Source organism: Maniola hyperantus, chromosome 11, assembly GCF_902806685.2.
Source record: "Maniola hyperantus chromosome 11, iAphHyp1.2, whole genome shotgun sequence".
NCBI classification, from domain to species: domain Eukaryota; kingdom Metazoa; phylum Arthropoda; class Insecta; order Lepidoptera; family Nymphalidae; genus Maniola; species Maniola hyperantus.
In genome coordinates this window covers 3,798,154-3,823,597 of record NC_048546.1, presented here as the reverse complement: position 1 = coordinate 3,823,597, position 25,444 = coordinate 3,798,154, and the positions used below count along the sequence as shown (strand labels likewise).

The following is a 25,444-nucleotide window of genomic DNA, read 5'->3' as shown; positions in this document are numbered from 1 at the left end:
ATAATAATAAACCGATGGCTATCAGCCGAATATTGCATTATAAAATAAAAAAAGCTTTATTTCAAGGGGGCTCCCATACGAAATGGGCAGCTTTAAAGTGGAAATTGAATTCAACGCTATGTGTCAAAACTCAAAAACGGCTACATGTTAGAAACGGAAACTTGTGTATAATTCCAGTTGTATCCTGTAGGTACTTGAACAACAATACTTAAATTAAGTAGATAAATATTATAAAGAAACGAAATCATTTCATTTTTAATGGGCATTCGTATTTTTCACAACAAATATAGTGATACTGTATCACAGCTATCACTATTACTGATACGAGCTTCTTGCGTTATTGCTCTCAGCATTTTAACAGACGAACATCTCATAACTCTTTAGCTCTTTTTGCGTCTAATGTTAAAAGTTAACTAAGTACTACTATGTAGTTAGGTACAAGTTACAACTATATTTTGGGAATTGTGGGATATTGCGAGGTCTTACTTCGGGGCGAACCACTAGGTAGTTTACCGAGATTAAAGAATGTATAGGGCACTTAGGTAGGTACTTAAATAAAATAAACATTATAATATATAATTTTTATTAATTTTTTGATACCTTTGCAAGGTAAATGTGATAAACAATACAGAACGGACACTACATTGTGTAGCTGCAGATGTTTATTATCGTTTTCTTTAAATATACCTACCGCGATTATATTGTCGCGTCAACTGTACGCTTAGTACAAGTTTACACAACTCGATAACGTTGATAGATTTCGAATATCGAAACAATAGCACGCTAGAATAAAGAAGTTAGTAATTTCACCACACCAATGTAAATTCGCAAAGTTTCCACTCGGGGTGCTTGCAGTAGTTGTATGGACGAATTCTACCTTAAAACAAGAGTTAAAAGGTTCATTTTAGTTATTTTATATTCGAAATTTATCGACATTTCGGGATGTACCAAGCCTACTGCAGTGTCGAGGACGGAGACTTGTCCTGAAATGTTCATTGTTTATTTAGGCAAGGGAAAGTGTTCAGAGAAACTGTTCTTACAATTAATAATTTTTCGAGAAATTTTTCGAACTACTTAAATCGTATGTACCTACCATTAGTAGGAAAGTGGGAAAGCTTTAGCATGATTTGCATGTTGTTAATGATTTTTTGGGTGTTTTAAATAAGTAGACGACAGGTGGCAGCTAATTCTGTTGGTCTAGGTATAATCAATTTTGTTCATAAGATAATTATTCAAAAATTGTATATTCATTAAAATTGAAAACTTTACAAGAAGGCATTCTTTTGAGTAAAATGAAAAATACAACTTTTAGCACCATCCATAGATAGCGCTAAGAGAAATTTCTATTCTACCTAAACTTAGGTGAGATCAATTTTAAGATTTCGAGTTTGAGTTTAAGACATTTATAAAACGGTAAAATTCATGTCTTTGCCCTAAAAATAAATAAACACACTGCGTGCGTTAGGCCGGAGCTTGGCCTGGCGCACTGCCATGCGCCTCGATTATTTCAACTTTCATTACATAGAAATTATAATCCTAGTTTAACTAAGTTTAACAGGATATCAAACACTCATTTTCTCATTTTACGAAATTGTCGTCTACTTAATTTAAAATTTGACATGATTTTATTAATGCACATTATAGTTATCATTAAACTGGTAATTATTCTAGGATATAGTTTTTGTTATTTCGTAATAAATGAGTTAGTACGGTATTTTTTTTTGTTTTTAGAAAGTGTACTTAACTTTGGCCATTTGCATTTTGACGCATTAAATTTTTAATGAACGGTGGAAGCTCTCAATTTTGAGCAAAGATAATATTAAATGCCAATTCTTTTACTTAAAGCAATGTGCTATTTTAAAAAATGCTTTTCGCATTCTATGAAGGAAACATAATTATTTTTTCTATACTACATTTTTATTTTAACACATTATTATTGTTAACTTTTTTTAAAAATTTTAACGGCCACTTTTCACTTACCCACATTAAACTTGTTTGCTCTTTACCCATGCCTTTCTTTTGTTGTTAACTATACGCAGTCTTTAGGAAGACAATCCACATAAATATAAAATAAATTAAGCGTACACACTAATATAAACGTATTCAATAAAACTAAATATTATAAGTATTACAGTAAAAAAACAAAAAACACGCACAACAGACGGAAGTGCGGAAACCAGCCCAGAGCGAAGAAGTACAGTAAAAAAATCAATGACTAAATCAATATAATATAATTATTTAACATTCTCTGGTATAATATATTGAATACAAACATTACGAATAAACTACGCCGATATATAATTGTAAAATAGTTTCCCATTTTAAAATACCTACCTATCTACGTTTCGTATCAAATTTCTAATGGTATCCTTGCGTTATTCAATTCATCCAATGTTCTTTACATTTTTTTAAACATAGTCCCTACAAAAGTTATAGTAACCAAAAACTGGTCATTCAAAACTCATCTACCATAGGCAAATTTTTTGGAAAGAAGTACTAGGTATCATATTGTATAAAACGTACGTCACAACAAACTTTCAATACTCATGTTCCAGCCTCTTATATCTTTTCTCATATCAAAAAAGTATAAAATAAAAAAATCTTCCCGTATTAAGATGTTTATCAAAATCTATCAATACTACAATGAAATTTTTATAATAGTTCCACCAGATTTTATGTCGAAAAGTAATCTTATTGAATGTCATAAAAATTATAGCCCCTAACATTTTTATTTGAACCATATTTCCTAGCGTCAGATGAACAATAATGGTGCTTAAATCTGTTGAAGAAATTGTGCAACTCGAGTGCAAAGTCGGTAACTTTCTTTCTCATGTTGTACTTTGTATAAGTATTAACGCAGACTGATACGCATACCTACACTTCTCTTGATACGTAGAAGTACGTTAAAGCTATCACACAGGTCAAAACGGGTCCCAAAATTTCATAAACCATGAGACAGAATAGTTCCGCTCGATCAACGAGTGGTAATGAAGCGTTCGCCTAATGAGTTATTTGAGGCCAACTGTGTCAGGAAGTTGTACCTTGAACGTCTACCGATCGATTGACTTAATCCTCTAAAATTAAATAAACAGAGTTGAGCGTTACAGTGCGGTATTTTGTACCTGTAAGTATAAATCTATGCAATATAAAATAAAGCTGTAAGTAATTTTAAAAGGTGGAAAATTCCTGACAAGTTAGCGTCACTGAGATCAGTAACTAGGCTGGCGCTAAACCGCAGCGAGCGACTAGACTTTCAAATGAAAACTTGGCTGCAACTACTTCCGTGCTCCTAAAATTAAAAAAAAAAACTAAAAAAAATGTTTTTGTTGGCATTTATAAACTCTTGATTTTAGCTTTATCTTTTAAAAGCTGAAAAACATACATTAAGTATTAGATACCGATTGTTATAGTAAATTCGTTTCTTCATTTTGTTAGTATACCTACAATCTAAGCCTTTGTTTCAAAATCATACATATCGAAAGCACTAGTCGCTCCATCTTATAGCTACTAAGTACTAGAATTTTCTAAGCGATCAAAGATCGCAAGCTAAATTGATTTTTTTCAAAAGTCTTAAAAAAATAAAATCTGCTAGTGATCAACTTTAACGCGTTAGCGAGGGCGCAACACGGCGCGTACCGTTCGAAAACGTTTTTCGAAGCCGAGCTTAGAGTAGAGCGAACGGGACGCGTCGTTCTCCGGACGAATCACGACGAAGGGCTTATAGCCTCTACTGGCGACCTCCTTGGTAAGACGCCTCGCTAAGAAGATCCCATAGCCTTTCCTACGGAATTCAGGTCTCGTTTGCATAGAAAACATGGCTCCGTAGTAGGACTGCACCATCCAGGCTGCAAGCTGGTCTTCCACGAAGATGCCGTATGCAGGCAGTTCGGCGACCAGCTTCTCGAACACTTCCCGGCACTCGATGTCGCTGGCTGGGTACAGGTCGTGAACTGCCTTCATGTGCTCGGGCTGCAGACGAACTAACTCCACGTCCGATGGTAGCCTGCGAAGAAAACCGGGGTATTTCAGATTCGAATAAAAAAGTTTACCTGAAGCTATTTTAATCGAAGATGGTTAGGTATAAGCAAATGTCCAAAAATTTTTTGAGAAAAATCCTTGCGAAAGAAGAGCTCTTTTATAAAGTAAAAAGTAAGAATCCTGCTGTGTCATTGTCAAGTAAATATAACGAACTGTTGTAAATTTTGATTCAAAAGTACTTGAAAAAGTTCAAGTACTTGAATAAATCCTTTTGTTTCTATTTCTAGTGGGCTAAGAGACAGCGCGTGCCAGACCTTCGTTATTAACCGACTTCATTTTATAAAACTGAAAGTTTCTCTACATATCGTCCCCAACACAGGAAGGAACGATCAGCGACTATGAAGTTTGGATCATAGTGGCTTTGGGAGATAAAAGACAAAAGATTGAAAGTTTGTCTTAGGGCTCACAATACTTGCGGTGCGGCGCGGCGTCGCATCACAAAACTCTACGAGATAACGAACAACGCATTGTGGGAATTTCGCATCGAGGTGCGATGTTATTCATGCGATGCAAGGTCGTACCGCAAATAATGTGGAAAGGCCCTTACTCATCAGCACTGTCTTCCGGTGTTTTCTCGCACACGTAGACATCTCCGGTGATCTTGTCGTGGGCCTCATACCGCTTCTCCAGGCGGTTGACGATGGCCTCGTGAGTAAAGTTCAGGTACAATGGTTGAGTGAGATCCAATAGAACGTCTTCGGAAGTGAGCAAGTCGACGAGTTCCGCGCGCTCCGACGGACAGAATATAGTTACGCTCTCGTATGGGTGACTGTTGGGCTGAAATTGTAGAAAAAATATTAAAAATCGGTCAAGTGCGAGTCGGACTCACACACGTAGAGTTCCGTGCCATCATACAGGATAACAATTTTTTTCATTTTTATGGCGGCTTTTTTGAAATTTTTATTATTTTGGTTGTTATAGCGGCAATAAAAATACCTACACATTTTGTGACAATTTCAGCTGTCTATACCTATCAAGATACAGTTCACTGACAGACAGACGGATGGATGGACGGACAGCGGAGGCTTAGTAATAGGGTCCCTTCGGGTACGGAATCCTAAAAGCGAAGCACATCAAGTTTAGTAAGGTTCATAAGGTTCAGAACTCAGCCTATTTTTAATCGACTCCAAAAAATTTGGAAGTTCTCAATTCAACGCATTTTTGTCGGTACCTATACGTTGTCAATTATTCTAATACTTACGATTTCAATAATTTCATCTTTTTTCATTTTAACGCATGTACTTCCGGTTTGGTTGAGTTCATTCTGGTGAAGATTTGATAAGTAAATATCTTCGTTGATGAAGGACAAAACTGTCAGTGGAGAAATTCCTCGTGAGTCGAGATAGTAGCTTATTGAATCCTTCCAACCAAAAGGATCAATGTTTTTCCTAATATTTAAAGCCTATAGATAATATTATTATAATAAGGCACGCCAACCTTACTAGTTGTCTGACCATTACATTAATTTATCGTCGTCAGATAGGTACATTTTTATAAATACTGTATAATCAATTACCCTCTACGTATACAGAAATGTAATTTTTTCTATCGATAACAAAATCTAGAAATAATAATTCTTTATTTGCATAATGTGTGTTATAGAACATAATAATTATTATAAAAGTTCAACACATTAGCCATGCGGCGTTTCTCTACCATGTAACTATCAAACTAGCCCATAAAAACATGAGTGGCAAAAACATTAAAAAAAAAGTTTGACCTAGTAACGCTACCAATATAAAAGAGTGCCGGAAGCTAAATTAAAATCGCAAGATCCCAGAAGATCTTATAAAAAGTAACACTCATGTTGAAGGGTACTTAGCATCGTCTCCACTCTCGAGGCGAGAGCAGCGACGCGGTTAACGTGGCATGATAGCATCGACGCGGTTAACGTGATATGAGAGCAAAACCACATGAGTATTATATATGCAAAACCTTGGCGTGAATCGGTAATTAGAATTAAAGTTCTTAGTCAACATTAAGAAACGAGCATAAAAAGCATCTGCGTGTGGTTTTTTCGGATTAGAGCCCATTTGAAAACCTATAAGTTTAGTGGAAGAATGTAATGTTTACTTTGTATTATCACCGCAATACAATGAAGAATATTCATGAACCATTTAAAACATCTTTAAATTAATTTTTATATTGGAAAAACCCGAAAGATAACAAAGCGTCATTTTAATAACTCGATTAATGAAACTGGTAGGAATGAATAATAGAACTAAGTGTAGTAGGTATAGCTAAAACTTAGTCAGTCCCACAGGCACGTATCTCTAATAGAGATTCTCTATCATTATCTATGTCTGTATCAATATTCAGTACTAATTTTTGTTTTCAGATGGAGGTAAGTGTTGAAATTGGAAAGTTATTAACCTAAGCTACTTCTAAATAAAAGGTTTTGCATTACGCAATACGTTGACACTAATTTTATTGATACTGCCCGAATAAGTTATCAGAATTTTCGTGAATGGATTAGCTATCTACTATCAGTTTGTTTGTTATCTGATTATTTATCTAATGATAATCTAAATGTAGAGTCCCGAACATATGTATAAGTAATAAAAAACCGGCCAAGTGCGAGTCAGGCTCGCGCAATGAGGGTTCCGTACTACGCCGTATTTTTTCGACATTTTGCAGGATAAATCAAAAACTATGATACATAAAAATAAATAAAAATCTGTTTTAGAATGCACAGGTGAACCTTTCATATGATACCCCACTTGATATAGTTGTCTTACTTAGAAAATTGGAATAGGTTATAATAGGTTTCTTGACAGACAGACAGACAACAAAGTGATCCAATAAGGGTTCCGTTTTTCCTTTTGAGGTACGGAACCCTAATATAGTGCCTATCTACTCGTATTAACAGGAATCACCAAAGGCAAATTAGTTGAAAATGTAAAGAAAACCAGAAAATGCCGAATCGAGATGCCTAGTCTGAAAACATTCTTTCAATTGCCAGATTTCCATACAAGATATAATATCCAAGGTATATGAATAGGGTGATTTAAATAGAATAAACTTTACCGTACTGGTGCATCCAGGAAAATGTAGGCAGATTGGATCGTCCGGCCAATTTTTCGCTACATAAAAATGGAAGTCCCACACCTTGTTGTTTAGATATGTTTGAATCGTCTGATGAAACTTGAAAAATAAAACGTACAAAATTAGTAATCTAAGTATAAGAATGTACTTATTATAAAAAGATTGGTCCTGACTGAGTGACTGACTGACTGGTATTTAAACGCATAGCCTAACCCTAAACCGCTGGATTAGAAACTTGAAATTTTGATAGTACTTAGCTTTCTTTTGACGAAGGCATTCACTAGGAAAGGTAGACATTCAAAAAGGGGGTTTTAAGTATGGATGAAAGTTTGTATGAAAATCTAGCATATTTCAAGTTAGGTAGGTATATGTTTGAAAATCGGACTTTCGGTTTGGAATGACAAAATATCCAGGCTCGTGTTTCAGGATTTTTGGAAATCCAACTCGAGCGATGCCGAGGCGAGTCGGCTAGTGGTTTATTTTTAACCAAATATTTTTTTTTATCAGGCTGTAACTTATACCTGTTGATAGTCGTGATTCACGAGTAATTATAAGATAATATGGGTCGGGTCATCTTTATACGAAAATTATTTTGATATACCTAACAATATTATTAATTTGGTACCTACTTATTGATGATGGAGACTTGCCAAAGGCCTTTGTTATTAAATACCGGGAAAGTTCTAGATCGGATGATAAATAATTAATTATCTTTTAGAAAATTGGGAACAAGAAGGTTTAATTACTTAAGCCAGAAACTAAAGGTTGTTAACTGAAGGCACCTTAAGATTTTTTATTCGTGATAAGTTAGTCACCATCGTCATCATCTTGCCCATCGCCGCTCGTTCTATAACCACTCTGTCATATTATCTTCTAAATATATAAAAGGCAAAGGTGACTGACTGACTGACTGACTGACTGATCTATCAACGCACACACAACAACGCACAACGCACAAAGGATTTTTGAAAATTCACCCCCTTAGGAGCTGAATTTTCAAAAATCCTTTCTTAGCGGAAGCCTACGCCATAATAGGTATCTACATGCCAAATTTCAGCCTGATCTGTCCAGCAGTTTGAGCTGTGCGTTGATAGATCAGTCAGTCAGTTAGTCACCTTTTCCTTTTATATATTTAGATTTAAAAAAAAAATTGAGTGGGGATAGAGCGAGCATTCGTTCGTTTGGTCTAAGTTCACCTTAATAAACACCCTAGTTACAAATGTTACTAAAATAAGATACAATTTTAGTTCAGTCACTACCTTTATGTTTATTATTTACCTTTAGAGATTCAGGTATAAACTGCACTAAGAAATCGGCCACCGCTGGGAGCTCGTCTTCGCTTACCAATCGGAAGTTTTTCCCCTCGGGCACGATTTCCATCTCTGAAACAAACACGTTTTAAGTTCGGTCACGTACCTGGGACAAGCCGTAGAAATAAAGGAAACTTTTCCCAAAGTCTTTACAAAATTAAACGGTCAATTTATCGCATAGAGATCTAAAAATAGTATGACTTGCTTGGATCTGACTCCGGGTTGAAAAAACGGGCCGAATTGAGAACCACCTCCTTTTTGGAAGTCGGTTAAAAATAGAATAAGTAGGCACATAAGTACAAAGATGGATTATAGCAGTAGTAATTACTTATATTAAATACTAGATGATGCCCGTGACTTCGTCCACGTGGATTTAGGGTTTATAAAATCCCAAGGGTACTTTGTCGATTTTTCTGGGATATAAGCAGCCTATATCCATTCCCGGGATTCAAGCTATCTCTAATCCAACCAAATTTAATTAAAATCACTTAAACCGATGGGCCCTGAAGCTAGCAGACAGACAGACACACTTTAGCATTTTTAATATTATATTACTTAGTAATGGACCTATATCATACGAGCATTAAATAATAAAATATGTAAGGGATATATGAATAAATTATTATATTGTTAACTATCTAATAATTGTGTAATCGATAGACCTACAAGTCATCACGAATATATTATGTACTAGCTGACCCGCCCCGGCTTCGCTCGGGTGGAATTTAGAAAATCGAGGTGGGGGTTGAATTTCCGAAAATCCTGAAATACATAGGTATTTCTTCATTTGTTGCCGAATTACTCATAGATCTAAACTCCCCTCCCGCACGCGCACCCCCGCCTTGGTAACGCCCACTTCGCAACGGGCCGTGCAGCAGAAATCGTAATATTTTAATTTCGCCATAACTTCAAAACCAAACGTCCAATTTTAATCATTCAAAGACCAAATATTATCTCCATAAACTGTTCTTAGTGATGAAATCATTTATTTTGATAAGGATTAATAGCATGAGTAAAATAAACGCGTTTAAATGTAGTCCAAAAAAAATTCAAGATTTTTAAATAAAAAATGGTTGCTGTGCCTCACTCGACATAGATGGGTATAGTGTGTCGCGGACTTTTTTGTAGATATTTATAAGATCTACAATTAATTAGAACATTTTATGGTTCTATCTTTTATAGTTTAGGCAGCGTACGCAAAATAAGTAACTTTTCTGGTTGATTTTTTACACCTTGTGTCCGAAAAACCCAAATATCTTACGGAACCCTATTTTTTTCCAAAATAAAATATAGCCTATGTTACTCGTGGATAATGTAGCTTTCGAATGGTGAAAGAATTTTTAAAATCGGTCCAGTAGTTTTTGAGCCTATTCAGTACAATCAAACAAACAAACAAACAAACAAACAAACAAACAAACAAAGTTTTCCTCTTTATAATATTAGTGTAGACTAGCTGATCCCCGCGGCTTCGCCCGCGTAGATTTAGGTTTTTAAAGATCCCGTATAGCCTATGTCACTCAGGAATAATGTAGCTTTCTACTGGTGAAAGAATTTTTAAAATCGGTTCAGTAGTTCTAAAGATTACCCCCTACAAACAAACTTAACGACATTACCTCTTTATATAATACTAGCTGATCCCCGCGGCTTCGCCCGCGTAGATTTAGGTTTTTAAAGATCCCGTATAGCCTATGTCACTCAGGAATAATGTAGCTTTCTACTGGTGAAAGAATTTTTAAAATCGGTCCAGTAGTTTTTGAGCCTATTCAGTACAAACAAACAAACAAACAAACAAACAAACAAACAAAGTTTTCCTCTTTATAATATTAGTGTAGATAATACAACGGGCCGTGCAGCAGAAATCGTAATATTTTAATTTCGCCATAACTTCAAAACCAAACGTCCAATTTTAATCATTCAAAGACCAAATATTGGGGCTAATTCCTTTGTACACAATCTCTAAACTAAACTAAAATGGCACGTCTAAATCTATTGCTATCCCTTTCATAATGTTGCTTGCGGAAAAGGATAGCACTAGATTTAGACCTGTTAATTTAGTTTAGTTTAGAGATTGTGTACAAGAGAATCGGCCCCATTATCTCCATAAACTGTTCTTAGTGATGAAATCATTTATTTTGATAAGGATTAATAGCATGAGTAAAATAAACGCGTTTAAATGTAGTCCAAAAAAAATTCAAGATTTTTAAATAAAAAAATGGTTGCTGTGCCTCACTCGACATAGATGGGTATAGTGTGTCGCGGACTTTTTTGTAGATATTTATAAGATCTACAATTAATTAGAACATTTTATGGTTCTATCTTTTATAGTTTAGGCAGCGTACGCAAAATAAGTAACTTTTCTGGTTGATTTTTTACACCTTGTGTCCGAAAAACCCAAATATCTTACGGAACCCTATTTTTTTCCAAAATAAAATATAGCCTATGTTACTCGTGGATAATGTAGCTTTCGAATGGTGAAAGAATTTTTAAAATCGGTCCAGTAGTTTTTGAGCCTATTCAGTACAACCAAACAAACAAACAAACAAACAAACAAACAAACAAACAAACAAACAAACAAAGTTTTCCTCTTTATAATATTAGTGTAGACAACGGGCCGTGCAGCAGAAATCGTAATATTCTAATTTCGCCATAACTTCAAAACCAAACGTCCAATTTTAATCATTCAAAGACCAAATATTATCTCCATAAACTGTTCTTAGTGATGAAATCATTTATTTTGATAAGGATTAATAGCATGAGTAAAATAAACGCGTTTAAATGTAGTCCAAAAAAAATTCAAGATTTTTAAATAAAAAAATGGTTGCTGTGCCTCACTCGACATAGATGGGTATAGTGTGTCGCGGACTTTTTTGTAGATATTTATAAGATCTACAATTAATTAGAACATTTTATGGTTCTATCTTTTATAGTTTAGGCAGCGTACGCAAAATAAGTAACTTTTATGGTTGATTTTTTACACCTTGTGTCCGAAAAACCCAAATATCTTACGGAACCCTATTTTTTTCCAAAAAAAAATATAGCCTATGTTACTCGTGGATAATGTAGCTTTCGAATGGTGAAAGAATTTTTAAAATCGGTCCAGTAGTTTTTGAGCCTATTCAGTACAAACAAACAAACAAACAAACAAACAAACAAACAAACAAACAAAGTTTTCCTCTTTATAATATTAGTGTAGATAAAAGCATTAGGTACGTAGAAACGTTTAATGTGGTGTACACAAAGGTAAAATCATTTAACTTATGACCTTAAGTTCATTTGTGTACATGAGTGACGGAGGCAGGTATTATACAAACCACATTAAAATAATTATATATTAAACTCTAAAATATAAATCGATTGTCGGTAAAACTTTGTGAGCTTTTTGTTTAAAATGTTTTAACATAAAAGCTTTTGCATAATAATAATTATATAGTCATTAAAATATAATAGGTGTGAGTTATAACTTATGCCATGTTACACAGTACATAATATATACACACCACTTGCAAGTTGCAACTGCATCGCAGGTCAAGGTTTAAAAGTAAACCGACATTTAACTGCACGCGATGTTACGCAATATGCAAAACATATCACCGGAAGCTTTGGGAAATGTGGAGTTCGTAGCACCTTTTAGCAACCTTTAAGCAACAAAGAAACACTTAGCCTAGCATTATATTTTTTTACTTTCGAGCTTAAATAATGCTTAAGTAATTTTAGTAATGGTTTATGCCTGCTTATCTATTACTACGCTACGTAATAATACATACGTGAACATATAGCCTCGTAGCCGTTCAAAGTTTCGTAGCACTGCGTAGCAACGGAATTCAACGAATTTCACAAGATGTATAATATGTAAATGTATAATATAATATAATATAATATTAAGTTCTATCTGTTTTTGAATACGTATGGAATGAACAACAATATAGTTACGACAAAAGAAAAAAATCCAAAAGTTCACTTTAGATTTTCAGATGAAATAAGTTGAACTTATGCCATACCTATACGTCCTTCAAGTACAAGTTTCCTCGATAGGCCTATAAGTAGTCAATCTTCCGACTTCTAAAACTTAGAAAAGAATGATGTAAGTAGCAATAGTCAGTAACAGGTCGAGATGGCAATCGGGCAGGACATGCTCCGCGCACCCGCACAGCCCCCACGCTAACCCGGTGCGGGCAAGCGCGGGTGGCGTGCGAGTGTGCGGGGCGTCCCCCCGCCTAATACCCCGATTGCCATCTATATTGCCCTATACGTTTTCTTGACAGACACGGACAGACGGTCAGACAGATAGACAGACAACAAAGTGATCCTAAAAGGGTTCCTTTTTCCTTTTGAGGTACGAAACTCTAAAAACATTTAGGTACATAGACATGTAAAAGTAAAAACCCTCTACATTTTATTAAGTAGGTACCTACCGTTAAAATCGGATGGCGTATTTCGCTAGGCTTTTACTATAAATAGTTTTTTAGGTAGTGCAAATAAAATTCAAGTTCCAGATTTTGAATAAAATAGCGACGTAAATGGATCGAAGCTATAAAATATGTAAGCCGAATAAAAAAATCTAACTTGCCTTTTTAAAATTCAGACCGAATGTTGTGAATAAAATATTCGACTGCAAAATCGTTAATATTTTAATGTGTGTAATAATACTACAAATGTTACGTATAGTAGCTTAAATTATACTGAAAAAGTTACAAATCTATTCTAATTTATGGCTAACCTAATTACTATTCGAACAAATGTAAAATGGTGCAAATTATATACTAGTTGCATTAACTCCTTATTTTCTTACGATTAGAGTTACGCACAGTAATAACAATTCTGTTTTCGAACTTGGCCGTTAGTCTATGTTTTCAAGAAAGTCAGTTAATTAAATCAATTTGAAATTGGATCGTCTATTTTTAATTCAAACGGTAACTATAACTATTTGATAAACACATTACATAAACTGTACCAAGCGAAATGATTTAGATAGCGGAAACCTGTCTCGCAAAGGTGTGCAGGTGATATATCGTTGACAAGCCGACAAGAATTGCAAACCTGCAGCCCGAGCACAATCAGTGTGACATATCAGCTTTAACGGCTTAAGGCTACTTTACGTCAGAACAACAATATAGAGCAATGAGGCATGTTACAAATGGAAACACTAATTTTGCGGCCTCGAGCAAGCATACGGCAGGTCTATCAAGACAGCATTCTGTTGTGAATTGCAATATTATTTAGGTACGGTTCGACAGTCGACTCGACAGTAGATGAAATCCGCGCCTTCGTCCGCGTGGATTTAGATTTTTAAAAATCTTGCGCGAACTGATTTTCCAGTATAATTACTCGTAGTAGCCACTATCCGGATCTTTTAACTATTGTAAATAGAGCAAGAAAAATAAAATTGTTTGCATATATCCATGCAAAAAAATCACCTCGATCTGATGCTCCGTTACAGCGTGATTTAAGGACAAACCAATTAACCAACAAACAAATACTTTTGCATTTATAATACGGGATATAGTCGTGTGCAGAGTGCCAGAGCAACACTATGTTGCTCTGGCGTTAAATCAAGCTTTTAAGCAACACACAAATGGCCGCGAGAAAGCGTTGTCGTACTGAACGTGCTTGGCCTGCTGAATCTAAAATGCAGACACAAGACAGCTAAATGAGAATACTCCGGAGGCTAAATTGTATAATAGCTAAGTATAATACGACTGAGTACCTAATTAATAATTTACGAGTACATATTATATACGAAATAAGGAAGCTTTGAGATGTCTTCTTGTCCGAAATTCCTCAGTGCTTGAAGACCTCTTCGAACAGTGCATATTGGGACCCTTTATTTAAATCCATATCCAAGACATATCACTCAGCGGGCGATGGAGAGATCTATGCTAGAGAAGCCCTAGACTACGATATCACCGGGTAGTGACGACTGACGATGCCGTCTAAGATGGAAGTGGGTAAACTTGGAGGGGTATGATTTTGATGTCTACGCCGGATGTCTTTGTGGTAGTGTGGTAATAAGCAATGGCCGATGCCTCCCACCAGACTAGACCAGAGATAATTTAGATAATATTATAAATTCCCAAATTGCCCGCGTCGGGAATCGAACCCGACACCTTCCACTTATAAGATACAGCGCCAGGAAAGCCTTTTTATCTACTTCCATTATTCATACTAACTAATAAAATAAAATTAGGAATAGTTATACGGAAATAAAATCAGGATTAATTATATGTCCGTCTAATTATTAGTCTTTTACCTTTCCACGGCCCATTCGTTTACCTAACTGATTTGACGAAATTTGGCAGATACCATCGATATAAATGACAAGATATGCCCAAGCGAACAAAAATTTTCAAGGTTTTGGAACCAAATAAATCAGCGCCACCTCTTAGATACTAATGAACGACCCGTTGAAATCCAGATGTTACTGAGGTTGCATTGGTGCTAATTAAACATTTTAGGACCAATGAGTCGGTGCCATTTTGCTTGTTCAATGGCCCTGTCCTTACGAAGTAATATTTAAGTCAATGGCAGATACATATATTGCAGGCGGATATAGGTTACTTTTTATCTCAGAAATTCCCGAGTTCCCACGAGATTTTCCCACGAGAGAAAAAACCGAGTCCACGCGGACGAAGTCGTGTGCATCATCTAGTTATGACATGCATTTGCTATGAAGTGACGAGGCAAAAGAATCCAAACAACACGTTTTCAAGCAAAGCTGACACAATTTGCATGAATCCAATAGCCGACAGCCGTCTGTGGTGCCCTTGAGACCGCACTGCAGTGGCGGGTCTGCTCGACGACGATCGATGACTACGAGCGAATAAATAAAACTTTTTTTAACTATCCGACCTCCTCAATGAAAAGTTTATTTTTCACTTTTAACAGCCTGAATAGGGTCCAGAAAAAAGTGTTGGCACGGAAACTTCAGCCAGCACCAAAAGTTTAAAAAAAATTTCAATGATGAATACCGTTCCTATTTTTCGATTTCTAACAATAGGCCATCGATGACTTTCAGTAGAATTTTTTAACTGTTGAACACAATGATTTTTTTTTAAAGTTTGAAAAGCATTTAGAAAACAGTGTTGGCACAGAATAATTCGGAATCTAGGACCAAGTTAACTAATGATTTTAAGCTTATTTCGTAGTTTAACGATAATATGAAATTAATGGTACCGTTACCGTTATTTATAACTAGCTTATGCTCGCGACTTCGTCCGCGTGGACTACACAAATTTCAAACCCCTATTTCACCCCCTTAGGGCTTGAATTTTCAAAAATACTTTCTTAGCGGATGCCTACGACATTATAGCTATCTGCATGTCGAATTTCAGCCCGATCCGTCCAGTAGTTTGAGCTGTGCGTTGATAGATCAGTCAGTCACCTTTTTAACCGACTTCAAAAAAGGAGGAGGTTATCAATTCGACTGTATGTTGATTTTTTTTGTATGTTTGTTACGCGATTACTCCGTCAATTATGAACCGATTTTGATGATTCTTTTTTTTTTGTAGGACATACTTCAGAGGTGGTCCCATTTTAATTTGGTAAAGATCTGATGAATATCTTCGGAGATGGAGAACGGAACTCCTAAACGGATTAGAGTAAATTGCTCGCGATCAGTGTAATAGCTTTGTAAACAGTAGGGTTTTAACCAGGCATAGCATATTTTAGTAAAATGGGGCCACTAAAAATTGTGAAATGCCAATGAGGTGCCAATGTGGAGTCACAAAGCAATATGAAGAGTAGGTAGATGGTTCGTGAGGCTAATTGGCACCGGCTCCAAAAAATATTACTATAGAACTACAATAACTCTTGTGTACATAATATATTGGGTAATAAATTAAATTATTTTTTACTTTTTAGTGTTTGTAGTTATTGAAGTCGGTTTTTATTTTATTTTTGAAAATTTTCCTTTTATATATTTAGAAGACAAGTTTTTAAAACTTTTCCGTGAAAAACAGAAAGGCTTGTAAAATAAACTGGGTCCAAACTATGTATTTCAGTTATTACTACCTATCTACATACTATCCACACTTATATTATAAAGAGGTAAAGTTTGTAAGTTTGGACGTTGGGGTAATCTCCTGAACTAATGATCCGATTCTTTTACTGATAAGTATAATAGTTGTCTACAATATAATACGTCGTCATCGTGAATTTTGGTTTGTTGAAAATCTCGTAGGAACTCTTTAAATTTCCGGGACAAAAAGTAGCCTAAAAGGGCATCATCTAGTTGAAAGAATAAATTGAAAATTGATTGGAAAATCTTTCACCAATACGAAAGAAAACATTTTATGCAAAAGGCCACAAAACATTTTATCCGGCGAGGTCATTCTAAAAATTTTAATTTAAAGCTCTACAAAAACCTTTGTTTGCTCTCTAGACTAGAAAATATGCGGATGAGTTCACAATAGACCATTACCTATCATTCTACTTAGAGAAAATAGTTCTTGCTATAGTCCGGATTCCAAGATTTTTTTTAAAAATTTTCTATCTATTGTCAAGCACGAACCCCTAAATAGTCGACTAAACTGATTCAGTATTTCGTGTTGTCATCATGATCAACTCATCATCGGTTCACTACTGAGCACGGGTGATAGATCCTCTCAGAATGAGAAGGGTTTGGCCATAGCCCATAGTCTATCACGCTGGCCAAGCGCTAATTCGCAGGCTTGATATACCTTTGAGAACATTATGGAAAACTCTCAGACATGCAGGTTTCCTCGCGATGTTTTTCTTCACCGTTAAAGCATATTTAATTGTTTAAAACGCACAAAACTCCGAAAATTTAGTGGTGCGTTCCTGGAATCGAACCCCGGACCCCTCGGCTGGAAGGCCGACGTCTTAACCACTAGGCTATCACCACTTCCATTTGGTGTTATATCTGTTGTTGGTTCATCTTCGAATGACTTGACTTAAGTCCAGGAGTACATGAATTCTCTTAGATCGTCGATCGTCGATAGCCGAGCATGGAAATACGCACTTGGAGACCCAGTAGCAGTGGCGTGCAGCTCATAGAAGCATAAACGCACAGCTTATCCTCATTGTAATAAATCAATGCTTATTTTTTATTATAACCCGCCGTAAAATAAGTTCATACCTAAATGCATACCCTGACTTGAACTCCTGTGCACGCCACTGCCCAGTAGGTACAGTATGCGCCCGAAAGTAATGTACATCGGCCTTAAGAATGACATTTCGGCTTTGTAGAGCGTTGTCTCTGTCACTCATACTTATATGACGTTTTGTCGGTCTCAACGACAGAGAGAGTGGTCTACAAATCTGCTATCTACTTCTAAAGGTCGATGTACATTACTTTCGGCCGCGTACTGTAGGTCCCATTATAGAGACTACTTATTTCTTTTTCTATGGTCAGTTCGTACGTAGGTACATGCACGACAAGCGAACTTTAGAATAGTTATACCTAACGCATTTTGTGAGCATTTAGCGGCAAACCTCAATTAAAATTTTCTCTTGTTCACCGGATGTTAATATTTACTGGGAATCTATTCATGAATACACTATACAAAAAGCTTTTAACCCTATACACTGAAAATGACGAGTGAGGCGAGTGAAAAATTGGTAAAATTAAAAGTACCTACTTGGTTATTAATGCTTGGATTTTAGACACGTGCAAGTTTTACCTACAACTTTTTAAGAGCGGTTGAGACCGTAAAAATGTTAAAAGATTTGAAAAAAGTAGTAGGTACATTTATCTTTATTCTAATTTTGCGTATATTTTGTGTGTCATATCCATGTCACATCCGCCATATCCAATTGTCATGATGTCATATCATTTTCTATGACTCGCGAAAAGCTATGTAAAAGCCAACGACCATTATGACACATCATTTATAAGTACCCATACAAATAGCGATTCTTTGCTTCCCGTTTTACCCTTTGGGTACGGAACCCTAATCAAATGATCTCATGCAATAAATAATATTGCACAAGATTAATAATTGCTAGCTAATTATGCTGATGACAATTCTAGAACACAGTCTTCTATTTTTGAAAATTCAACCGCTAAAGGGGTAAAATAGGGTTTGAAAGTGCATTCCACGCGGACGAGGACGTGGGCATAATATGCTAGGTGATATCATATTATATTCATATTAGCCTGTGGAGTTCAATTGTCGAACATAAATCTTTTCTTATTAGCGCCACCAAATCCTGTCTCCTTAGCCTTCCTCCCTTATGCAGCCGCTTCTCGCCTCTTTCAATCGTCAGTCCATTGTACAAGAGTGCTTTTAAATAAAAGGTACGCGACGCGGTACAAGAACTTTATTTACTCTAAATCTTTAGCATTTCACTTTATTGAATTTTCCTAACTCTGTAATTAGTAGATTTTTCCTCACGTGTTAGTAGTCACGTTTTTCTCTGTGACCGCAGCTGAAGGTCGTACTTAATGAGGGTACACGGCCACGATTTAAGTTAACCTACACTTCCATTTGCTGTGATAGCCTAGTGGTTAGGACGTCCGCCTTCCATCAGAGGTCAGGGGCTCGATCCCGAGCACGCACCTCTAACTTTTCGGAGTTATATGCGTTTTAATTAATTAAATATCACTTGCTTTAACGGTGAAAGAAAACCTGCATGCCTGATCTTCTCCATAATGTTCTCAAAGTTGTGTGAAGTCTATCAATCTGCACATGGCCAGCGACTATGGCCAAAACCCTTCTCACTCTGAGAGGAGACCCGTGCTCTGTAGTGAGCCTCTTTGGTTTTCCGGGATATATAGTAGCCTATGTCACTCTCCAAGTATTTAAGATCCATTAAAGATCCATGCAAAAAATCACATCGATCCGTTGCTTCGTTGCGACGTGACCGAAGGACAAACGATCAAACAAACACACTTTCGCATGGGTGCTGATTTGCGAATTTTGGTCCTGAATATTCGCCACATATTCGCACGGGAGATATTTAGTTCGAGGTTGTGATTTCTGCGCCAACCTGAAACTCTCTAATCCCATTAACCAATTATAAGGCTAGTTACATCATAAAGTTACAGCAGATATTTGACAAGTCTGAAATATAAGCTATGTAAATTTCAAGCCATTGTATTGTATTCTTGGCTCTTTAACGTCTAGAAAGAAAAGTCGTAAATATTTAAGGAGGTCAGTAAGTGAGAACAATGCCTTTGGAATGTAAATTCCTTTCAACTCGCAGAGAGCTTTTCACGTTGAAAAGGCAAGACTTTTGACGGCACATCAGCATTGTATAATAATAACATTTCTTGTTTTCAAAGGGGCAAGTTAAGTAATTTGGTGGGTGTGCTATTTTTGAGCAACTTACACCTTCAGGAACTACACAACCTTGTTCCTCCTACACCATTCTTTCACAGAATGTAGCGAGAAACCATGAAGGTTGGCATCCTTATGTGTTCGACATCCAATCAACTCGCATGTAACGGTGTGGAATGTCCGTCCGGCATCCGTGTTTCCTGCCACGTATAACCTAAATACCTTCAAAACAAGAGTGAATAGGCATCTTATAGGCAAGCACGCTAAAACCTAGACCTCATCATTGCTTTTTTAAGCATGATTGTCGCAAGTGCAAATCTATAAACTAGCAATAAAAATAAACACAGCACCCGCGCTAGCCTAGTGCCGGAAGGCGCGGGTGACATGATGGTGTGCGAGGTGTTCCCCAGCCTCATACCCCGATTGCCATCTTGATCTTTTGCGTACTATAGGTACTAAGTATCTAAATATATAAAAGAAAAAGGTGACTGACTGACTGACTGATCTATCAACGCACAGCTCAAACTACTGGACGGATCGGGCTGAAATTTTGCATGCAGATAGCTATTATGTCGTAGGCATTCGCTAAGAAAGGATTTTTGAAAATACAACGGACGTAGTTTATGTAGTCCACGCGGACGAAGTCGCGAGCATAAGCTAGTATTTCAATAAAAATCTTTCAACTAAATGTGCAATTGAAACACATACCTATGTATCTACATACGCCTAGCTCGGTTTCTTGATCTCCCACATCAGCAGAAGTTTTGCTGAAGTTGCGGCGGATGTTTACGTCTAAAAGTTTCTGTTTAATCACTACCGCTATTTGCCTACTCAACAGTCAATCAAAGATTACATAATCCGAAACATGAAACAAGTTCATCAATGGGGATTAAGGTTCGATTTTGAATCGAGCTATATACACTTACCCTGACTACCATGGCCTATGGGGTGGTATGACTATACTGTATACCCATATTATAAATGTGAGTGTGTTTGTTTGTTGGTTTTTCCTTCAATCACGCTGCAACAAAGCAACCGATGACGTGATTTTCGCATGGATGTTGTCGAAGACTTGGAAAGTGACATAGGGTCGGTACTTTTATCTGGGAAATCAAAGAGCTCCCACGAGATTTTAAAAACTGGCCACTTTACCTTACGGTAGGTATCTACTTGCACTAATGTATTCATTTTAAGAAAAGCTTGAGTAACCAAAACTGGAGTCCTTATCCTGTACATTTTTACCAAATTGACCTGAAAGCCGAAGAAGTTGGCAGACGTACAAAAGATTTCCTGGCTAAGCATGCTCCGTAAAATTCAGATGATTTGGCAACGTACCTACGCTGCAAGTTTCGTAAAATAATATGTCTAGCATAATATACTCGTATATAGCAAGCGTTACATGGACGTGATTAATAGGTACTACTTACTTTATATGTGGTATCATAACGGAATAACTATTATTTGCATATCAGCAAAGCATTAGGTTTCATTTTTCAAAAATCAATAGCTGAAATTATAAGAAACAATGTTTTTTTGCCGTTGAATTTTCTCCCTCACATTAGCAGGTTATTTGATTTAAACATTTATTATTCTGTGCCGCAATAGGTAAATACCTATTGTATGTCTCTACTAGGTAGGATAGTGATCTCTACAGACTGAGAAGGCTGGCCAAGTGAGAATTGGTAGATTTCACACATCTTTGAAAACATTTTGGAGAACTTGCTGGCATGCAGGTTTCCTCACAATGTTTTCCTTCACTGTTCAAGGAAGTAATATATCATATATGTATATTATTCAGCATATTAGTCTGGCCATTCAACGAGGTAACGCTGCCAGCGTTCTGGGCACCCTGCCTCGTTGCGGTGGTTTAGATGATATTTTCGATTTGTAATTTTTATGTTCTAGAATAAGTTTGGTATTTTTGTTTTTTGTATCTTCAAAAAAAAAAAAAAATATTATTGCTTAAAATGTAGATAAATCTAAAGAGTTAAAGGTCACTCATCTTCAATTTTTTTGAGTTATGTGCGTATACGGTTGGTCTGGACCGACTCCCAAGGTAGAAGACTGAAAGTCTTAACCTGTAGGCTATACTCGCTTTACAATATTTTAGTGATACCTTTCTGTTAGTAAGTAAAGACTGTATCAATGCCTACATAGTAGTAAACTGCACCCCAATTTGTTCACACTTAGTAAGTAGGAGTATCAAAATATTATGAACAAGGCAGGCTTGATTAGTTTCTCCTAAAGTTTGGACTTGTTCACGAATTTCAAAAGAGCTTGGAGATCCAGCTCGTTTCAAAATTAAAACGGTTTTCCTAGATATTATGTAAGCCTATGTTTGTAGAACGTGTCAATTGTTATACTACGCTACGCTATTAACCTCTTAGTCGGTATTTGTTTTAATTTTTATTTAATAGTAGGTATTTATCGTTTTATTAAATTAATTAGTGGTAGGTAGGTACTCATGAGTCTACTGCGCGTTTATTTATTGAATTTGTTGTGGGCTCTTCTCAGACCTGGGCGCGTTTGGAACCCTCGTAGCTTTAGTTTTAAGTTTGCGTAATTATCACCACTATATCTTAGAATACCAACATCTGACCATCAAAAAGCGTTATTAATTACCTATTTTGAATAAATCATTTGACTTCACTTGACTTGACTTGACTTGAATTTATTCAATGTTCTGCAATTATAATTTACTCTAACATTATGTACCTAGGTATGCCGTTATAGGTACACGTCAGTAGAATTAAAGAGTTGCAATATATTGTGTTGTGATAAAAGAAGCTGAAGATTAAGCCCTGGTGGCTTTGTTAAAGTGGTTTTAAATTTGAGATCAATACAATTGTTGAATAGAATAGACGCCGACTACTTGAACGCGTATTTGTATTTCTTTACAATAAGTATAAAAATCTGTCACGTTCGAGTCGGATTCGCACACGAAAGGTTCTGTACCATCGTGCAAGATATAACACTTCGTACATTTAAAAATGCATGGCAGCCATTTTGAAATTCTGACTATTAGAAATACAATTTGTGAAAACTTTAGCTCTCTACCTATTCCGGTTTGCTGACAGACAGACAGACGGACGGACAAACGTACGGACAGCGGAGGCTTAGACCCCCGTTGGCACTCTTCGGCTACGGAACCCTAAAATAAATAGGTGAAATAGCCGAGTCGTATTTTTACCCCAGCGATGAAATTGAATTGTTGCTGTTGAATTCAGCTTTTATTATTCGGTTTCGTGTAAAAAGTAAGACGTGACAGTGTCAAAGAAATTGAGACCATTCACGAAAGGAAGTTCAAATTGTATTTACTGTGGATAAAATCGGTATTATGTATAATTTATCGCCGTAAGTTTGTAATAATATGTACGTAAACAGTACTTTGGGTAGAAATCATGGCAAAGAGCATCATCATTATCATCATCAACCGATAGACGTCCACTGCTGGACATAGGTCTCTTGTAGGGACTTCCGCACGCCACGGTCTTGAGCCGCCTGAATCGAGCGGCTCCCTGCGACTCGTCTGATGTCGTCCGTCCACCTAGTGGGGGGTCTTCCAGTGTGAGGTCACCATTCCAGCACCTTGTGACCCCAACGTATATCGGTTTCACGAACTATGTACCCTGCCCATTGCCACTTCAGTTCTCCTACGGATTTCTGATTTGATCACGTAGAGAAACTCCAAGCATAGCTCTCTACATCGCCCGCTGAGTGACTGTGAGCTTTCTTATGAGGCCCATAGTGGCAAAGAGCTATACTATGGATAGATCGAAACGTCTTAAAGACTGACTGACTATCTATCAACGCACAGCTCAAACTACTGGACGAATCGGGCTGAAATTTGGCATGCAGATAGCTAATATGACTACGCTACGCTACGAAACCGCTACGAAAGGATTTTTAAAAATTCAACCCCTAAGGGGGTGAAATAGGGGTTTGAATTTGTGTAATCCACGCGGACGAAGTCGCGAGCGTAGAGTCTTTAAATTGAGAAAATTATCCTCTGCGTAGACCTATATCTACCTTTAGTTTCCATCCTGTATATTATATAGGTATCCCGCGTCGAATGCTTATTCAATCAAATATAAACCATTGCTACCGACCATTATTTACATATGCAGTCATAATTTTCACGCATACCTATATAGTACATAGTCGCTAAAGCTTCGTTTTACTGCAATGCCGATATTCAAATCAGTCTCTACAATAATATGTTAGGCAGATAGTACTACCAGCTAGTAGTAAATAGACGTATATACGAATATTTTTTATCGATAAAACTGATTTGTTAACATATTAAAACGTAAACTTCAATATTCTTATTTATAGCTATAGGTACTGAATTAAAAAAAAACATTAACTTGGTGAACTTCGAGAAGTTTTCTTCTTGAAGAAATTGCCATTTAGTATTATGCGTCAAACACAAAGCATATCGAAACACAAAAAAATTTTGATTTGCTAATCAGAAAGTATCGACGAAAACATAATGTAACGTTATGAAAAAGATTTTCCGACTACAAAATGTCGCAAACACGTTTCATGAAAAAATAATTAATGATGTCTGATAAAGAGTAACTTCGAAACATCTCTACTCTCTATACCTATGAGGAAAAAGCACAAAGCTAGGACTATATAAGGATGTTTTGAAAGCACGGAAAGCATCTCATTACGGCTAATTGGAGTATAACCACTCGCAATGTTGCGTGTTAATCACAAAGCTGTTTAAGTGTTTAATTTCAGAATCTATCCAATAACTATAAAAGAAAGTACTAAAAAAATTAAATAATCAGCTGTTAACACCTAACTTTTAAAGTAGGATCTTTTGTCAACAGCCATTTCAATTCACTAGTTTTGGGCTAGATCTAATTGATGAATACATAATATATAAAATTGGCTAATTTACTAGTTTCCGAAATATTGATTTTAATGCCGATTTTGTCAAGAATTGGATCATGATTGTTTTAAAACAATGATGATCAAATTACGTAGTTCGATAGAGCTACTGTTGTGTAGTCAGACAAAGTAATTGCGAAGCCGTAAGGTAAAGAAGTTAATGTCGCTCGTGTTTAATTAGTCAATTGATTGGTGTAACGTGACAAAATATTGACACCCTGCCGTATTGCGGCAGCCCCGGAAAGCTGACATAGGGGAACAGTTCTAACTTCTAACAAATGTGGTTTGGTGAATGAATGGTCGAAAATCGTGATTAACAGATGTTCCGTACCTTTAGTCCGCAGAGCCTTGTGTGCGAACGCCGGCGCTGGCGCGGTGGTGTCTCCGGATGGAATGTCCTGGTGTGTGGAAGCGCCGTTCGGGGCTCCTGGCCGCAAAGGGCCGGCGTTGCTCGGCGTAGCGGACCTGAGGCGCGCGTGTGCGTGGAGGTCGGTTTGCCGGCGGAGTGGGCCCTGACAGCCGGCCGGGTGCGCGCGCTGCGCCGCCGCGCCTGCGCCCCCTGGCCGCCCATACCCTACCGATACCTCTGCCGCAAGCGATTAAACTAATCTACACACTATACACGCACAATGCGCTATAAGTGCTGGCGCGCACTGAGAGAAAAACTCCTACTTCCTACTGGAATCTGTGAACACACAATTTATTACTCGTTATAATATCTTTAGTTGCCGCAATGCGCCAATTTTTGGTAACGGTTTTTTTATCGGGAGCCATGGTCTTATAAATCTTCATATTTCTTAATATTATATTCTCTACGACACCGGACGCTGAGAATTGTTGTTGTCGCGGTTTGTTGCTAGAATTTAAAAAGTAAGAAATAATAAAATCAGTAAGCCCGTAAAATATGTAATACAG

General features: G+C 36.6%; 1 protein-coding gene across 2 annotated transcripts; it reads right to left on the bottom strand.

The window, feature by feature from the left end:
• Positions 1–566: 566 nt before the first annotated feature.
• LOC117986475 (uncharacterized) lies at positions 567–25,056 on the bottom strand. Of its 2 annotated transcripts, XM_069501946.1 has the most exons (6): positions 24,861–25,056; positions 8,362–8,465; positions 7,066–7,182; positions 5,240–5,302; positions 4,586–4,815; positions 567–4,003 (listed from the first exon to the last, which is right to left on the bottom strand). In XM_069501946.1, the coding sequence occupies exons 2-6, from the start codon at positions 8,461–8,463 to the stop codon at positions 3,610–3,612; spliced, it is 906 nt and encodes a 301-aa protein (XP_069358047.1). In that variant the 5' UTR covers positions 8,464–8,465; positions 24,861–25,056; the 3' UTR covers positions 567–3,609. The 2 variants fall into 2 exon arrangements, with proteins under 2 accessions (XP_069358047.1, XP_034829202.1); XM_034973311.2 differs by lacking the exon at positions 5,240–5,302 and having other exon boundaries at positions 24,861–25,055.
• Positions 25,057–25,444: the final 388 nt, after the last annotated feature.

Coding starts and splice junctions, on each gene's coding strand:
- LOC117986475 (XM_069501946.1), bottom strand. CDS start 8,463: ATGGAAATCGTGCCCGAGGGGAAAAACTTCCGATTGGTAAGCGAAGAC. Junction 5,303..7,065: donor TTCCTGGATGCACCAGTACG/GTAAAGTTTATT, acceptor AATCTTCACCAG/AATGAACTCAACCAAACCGG. Junction 4,816..5,239: donor AAGATGAAATTATTGAAATC/GTAAGTATTAGA, acceptor CTACAATTTCAG/CCCAACAGTCACCCATACGA.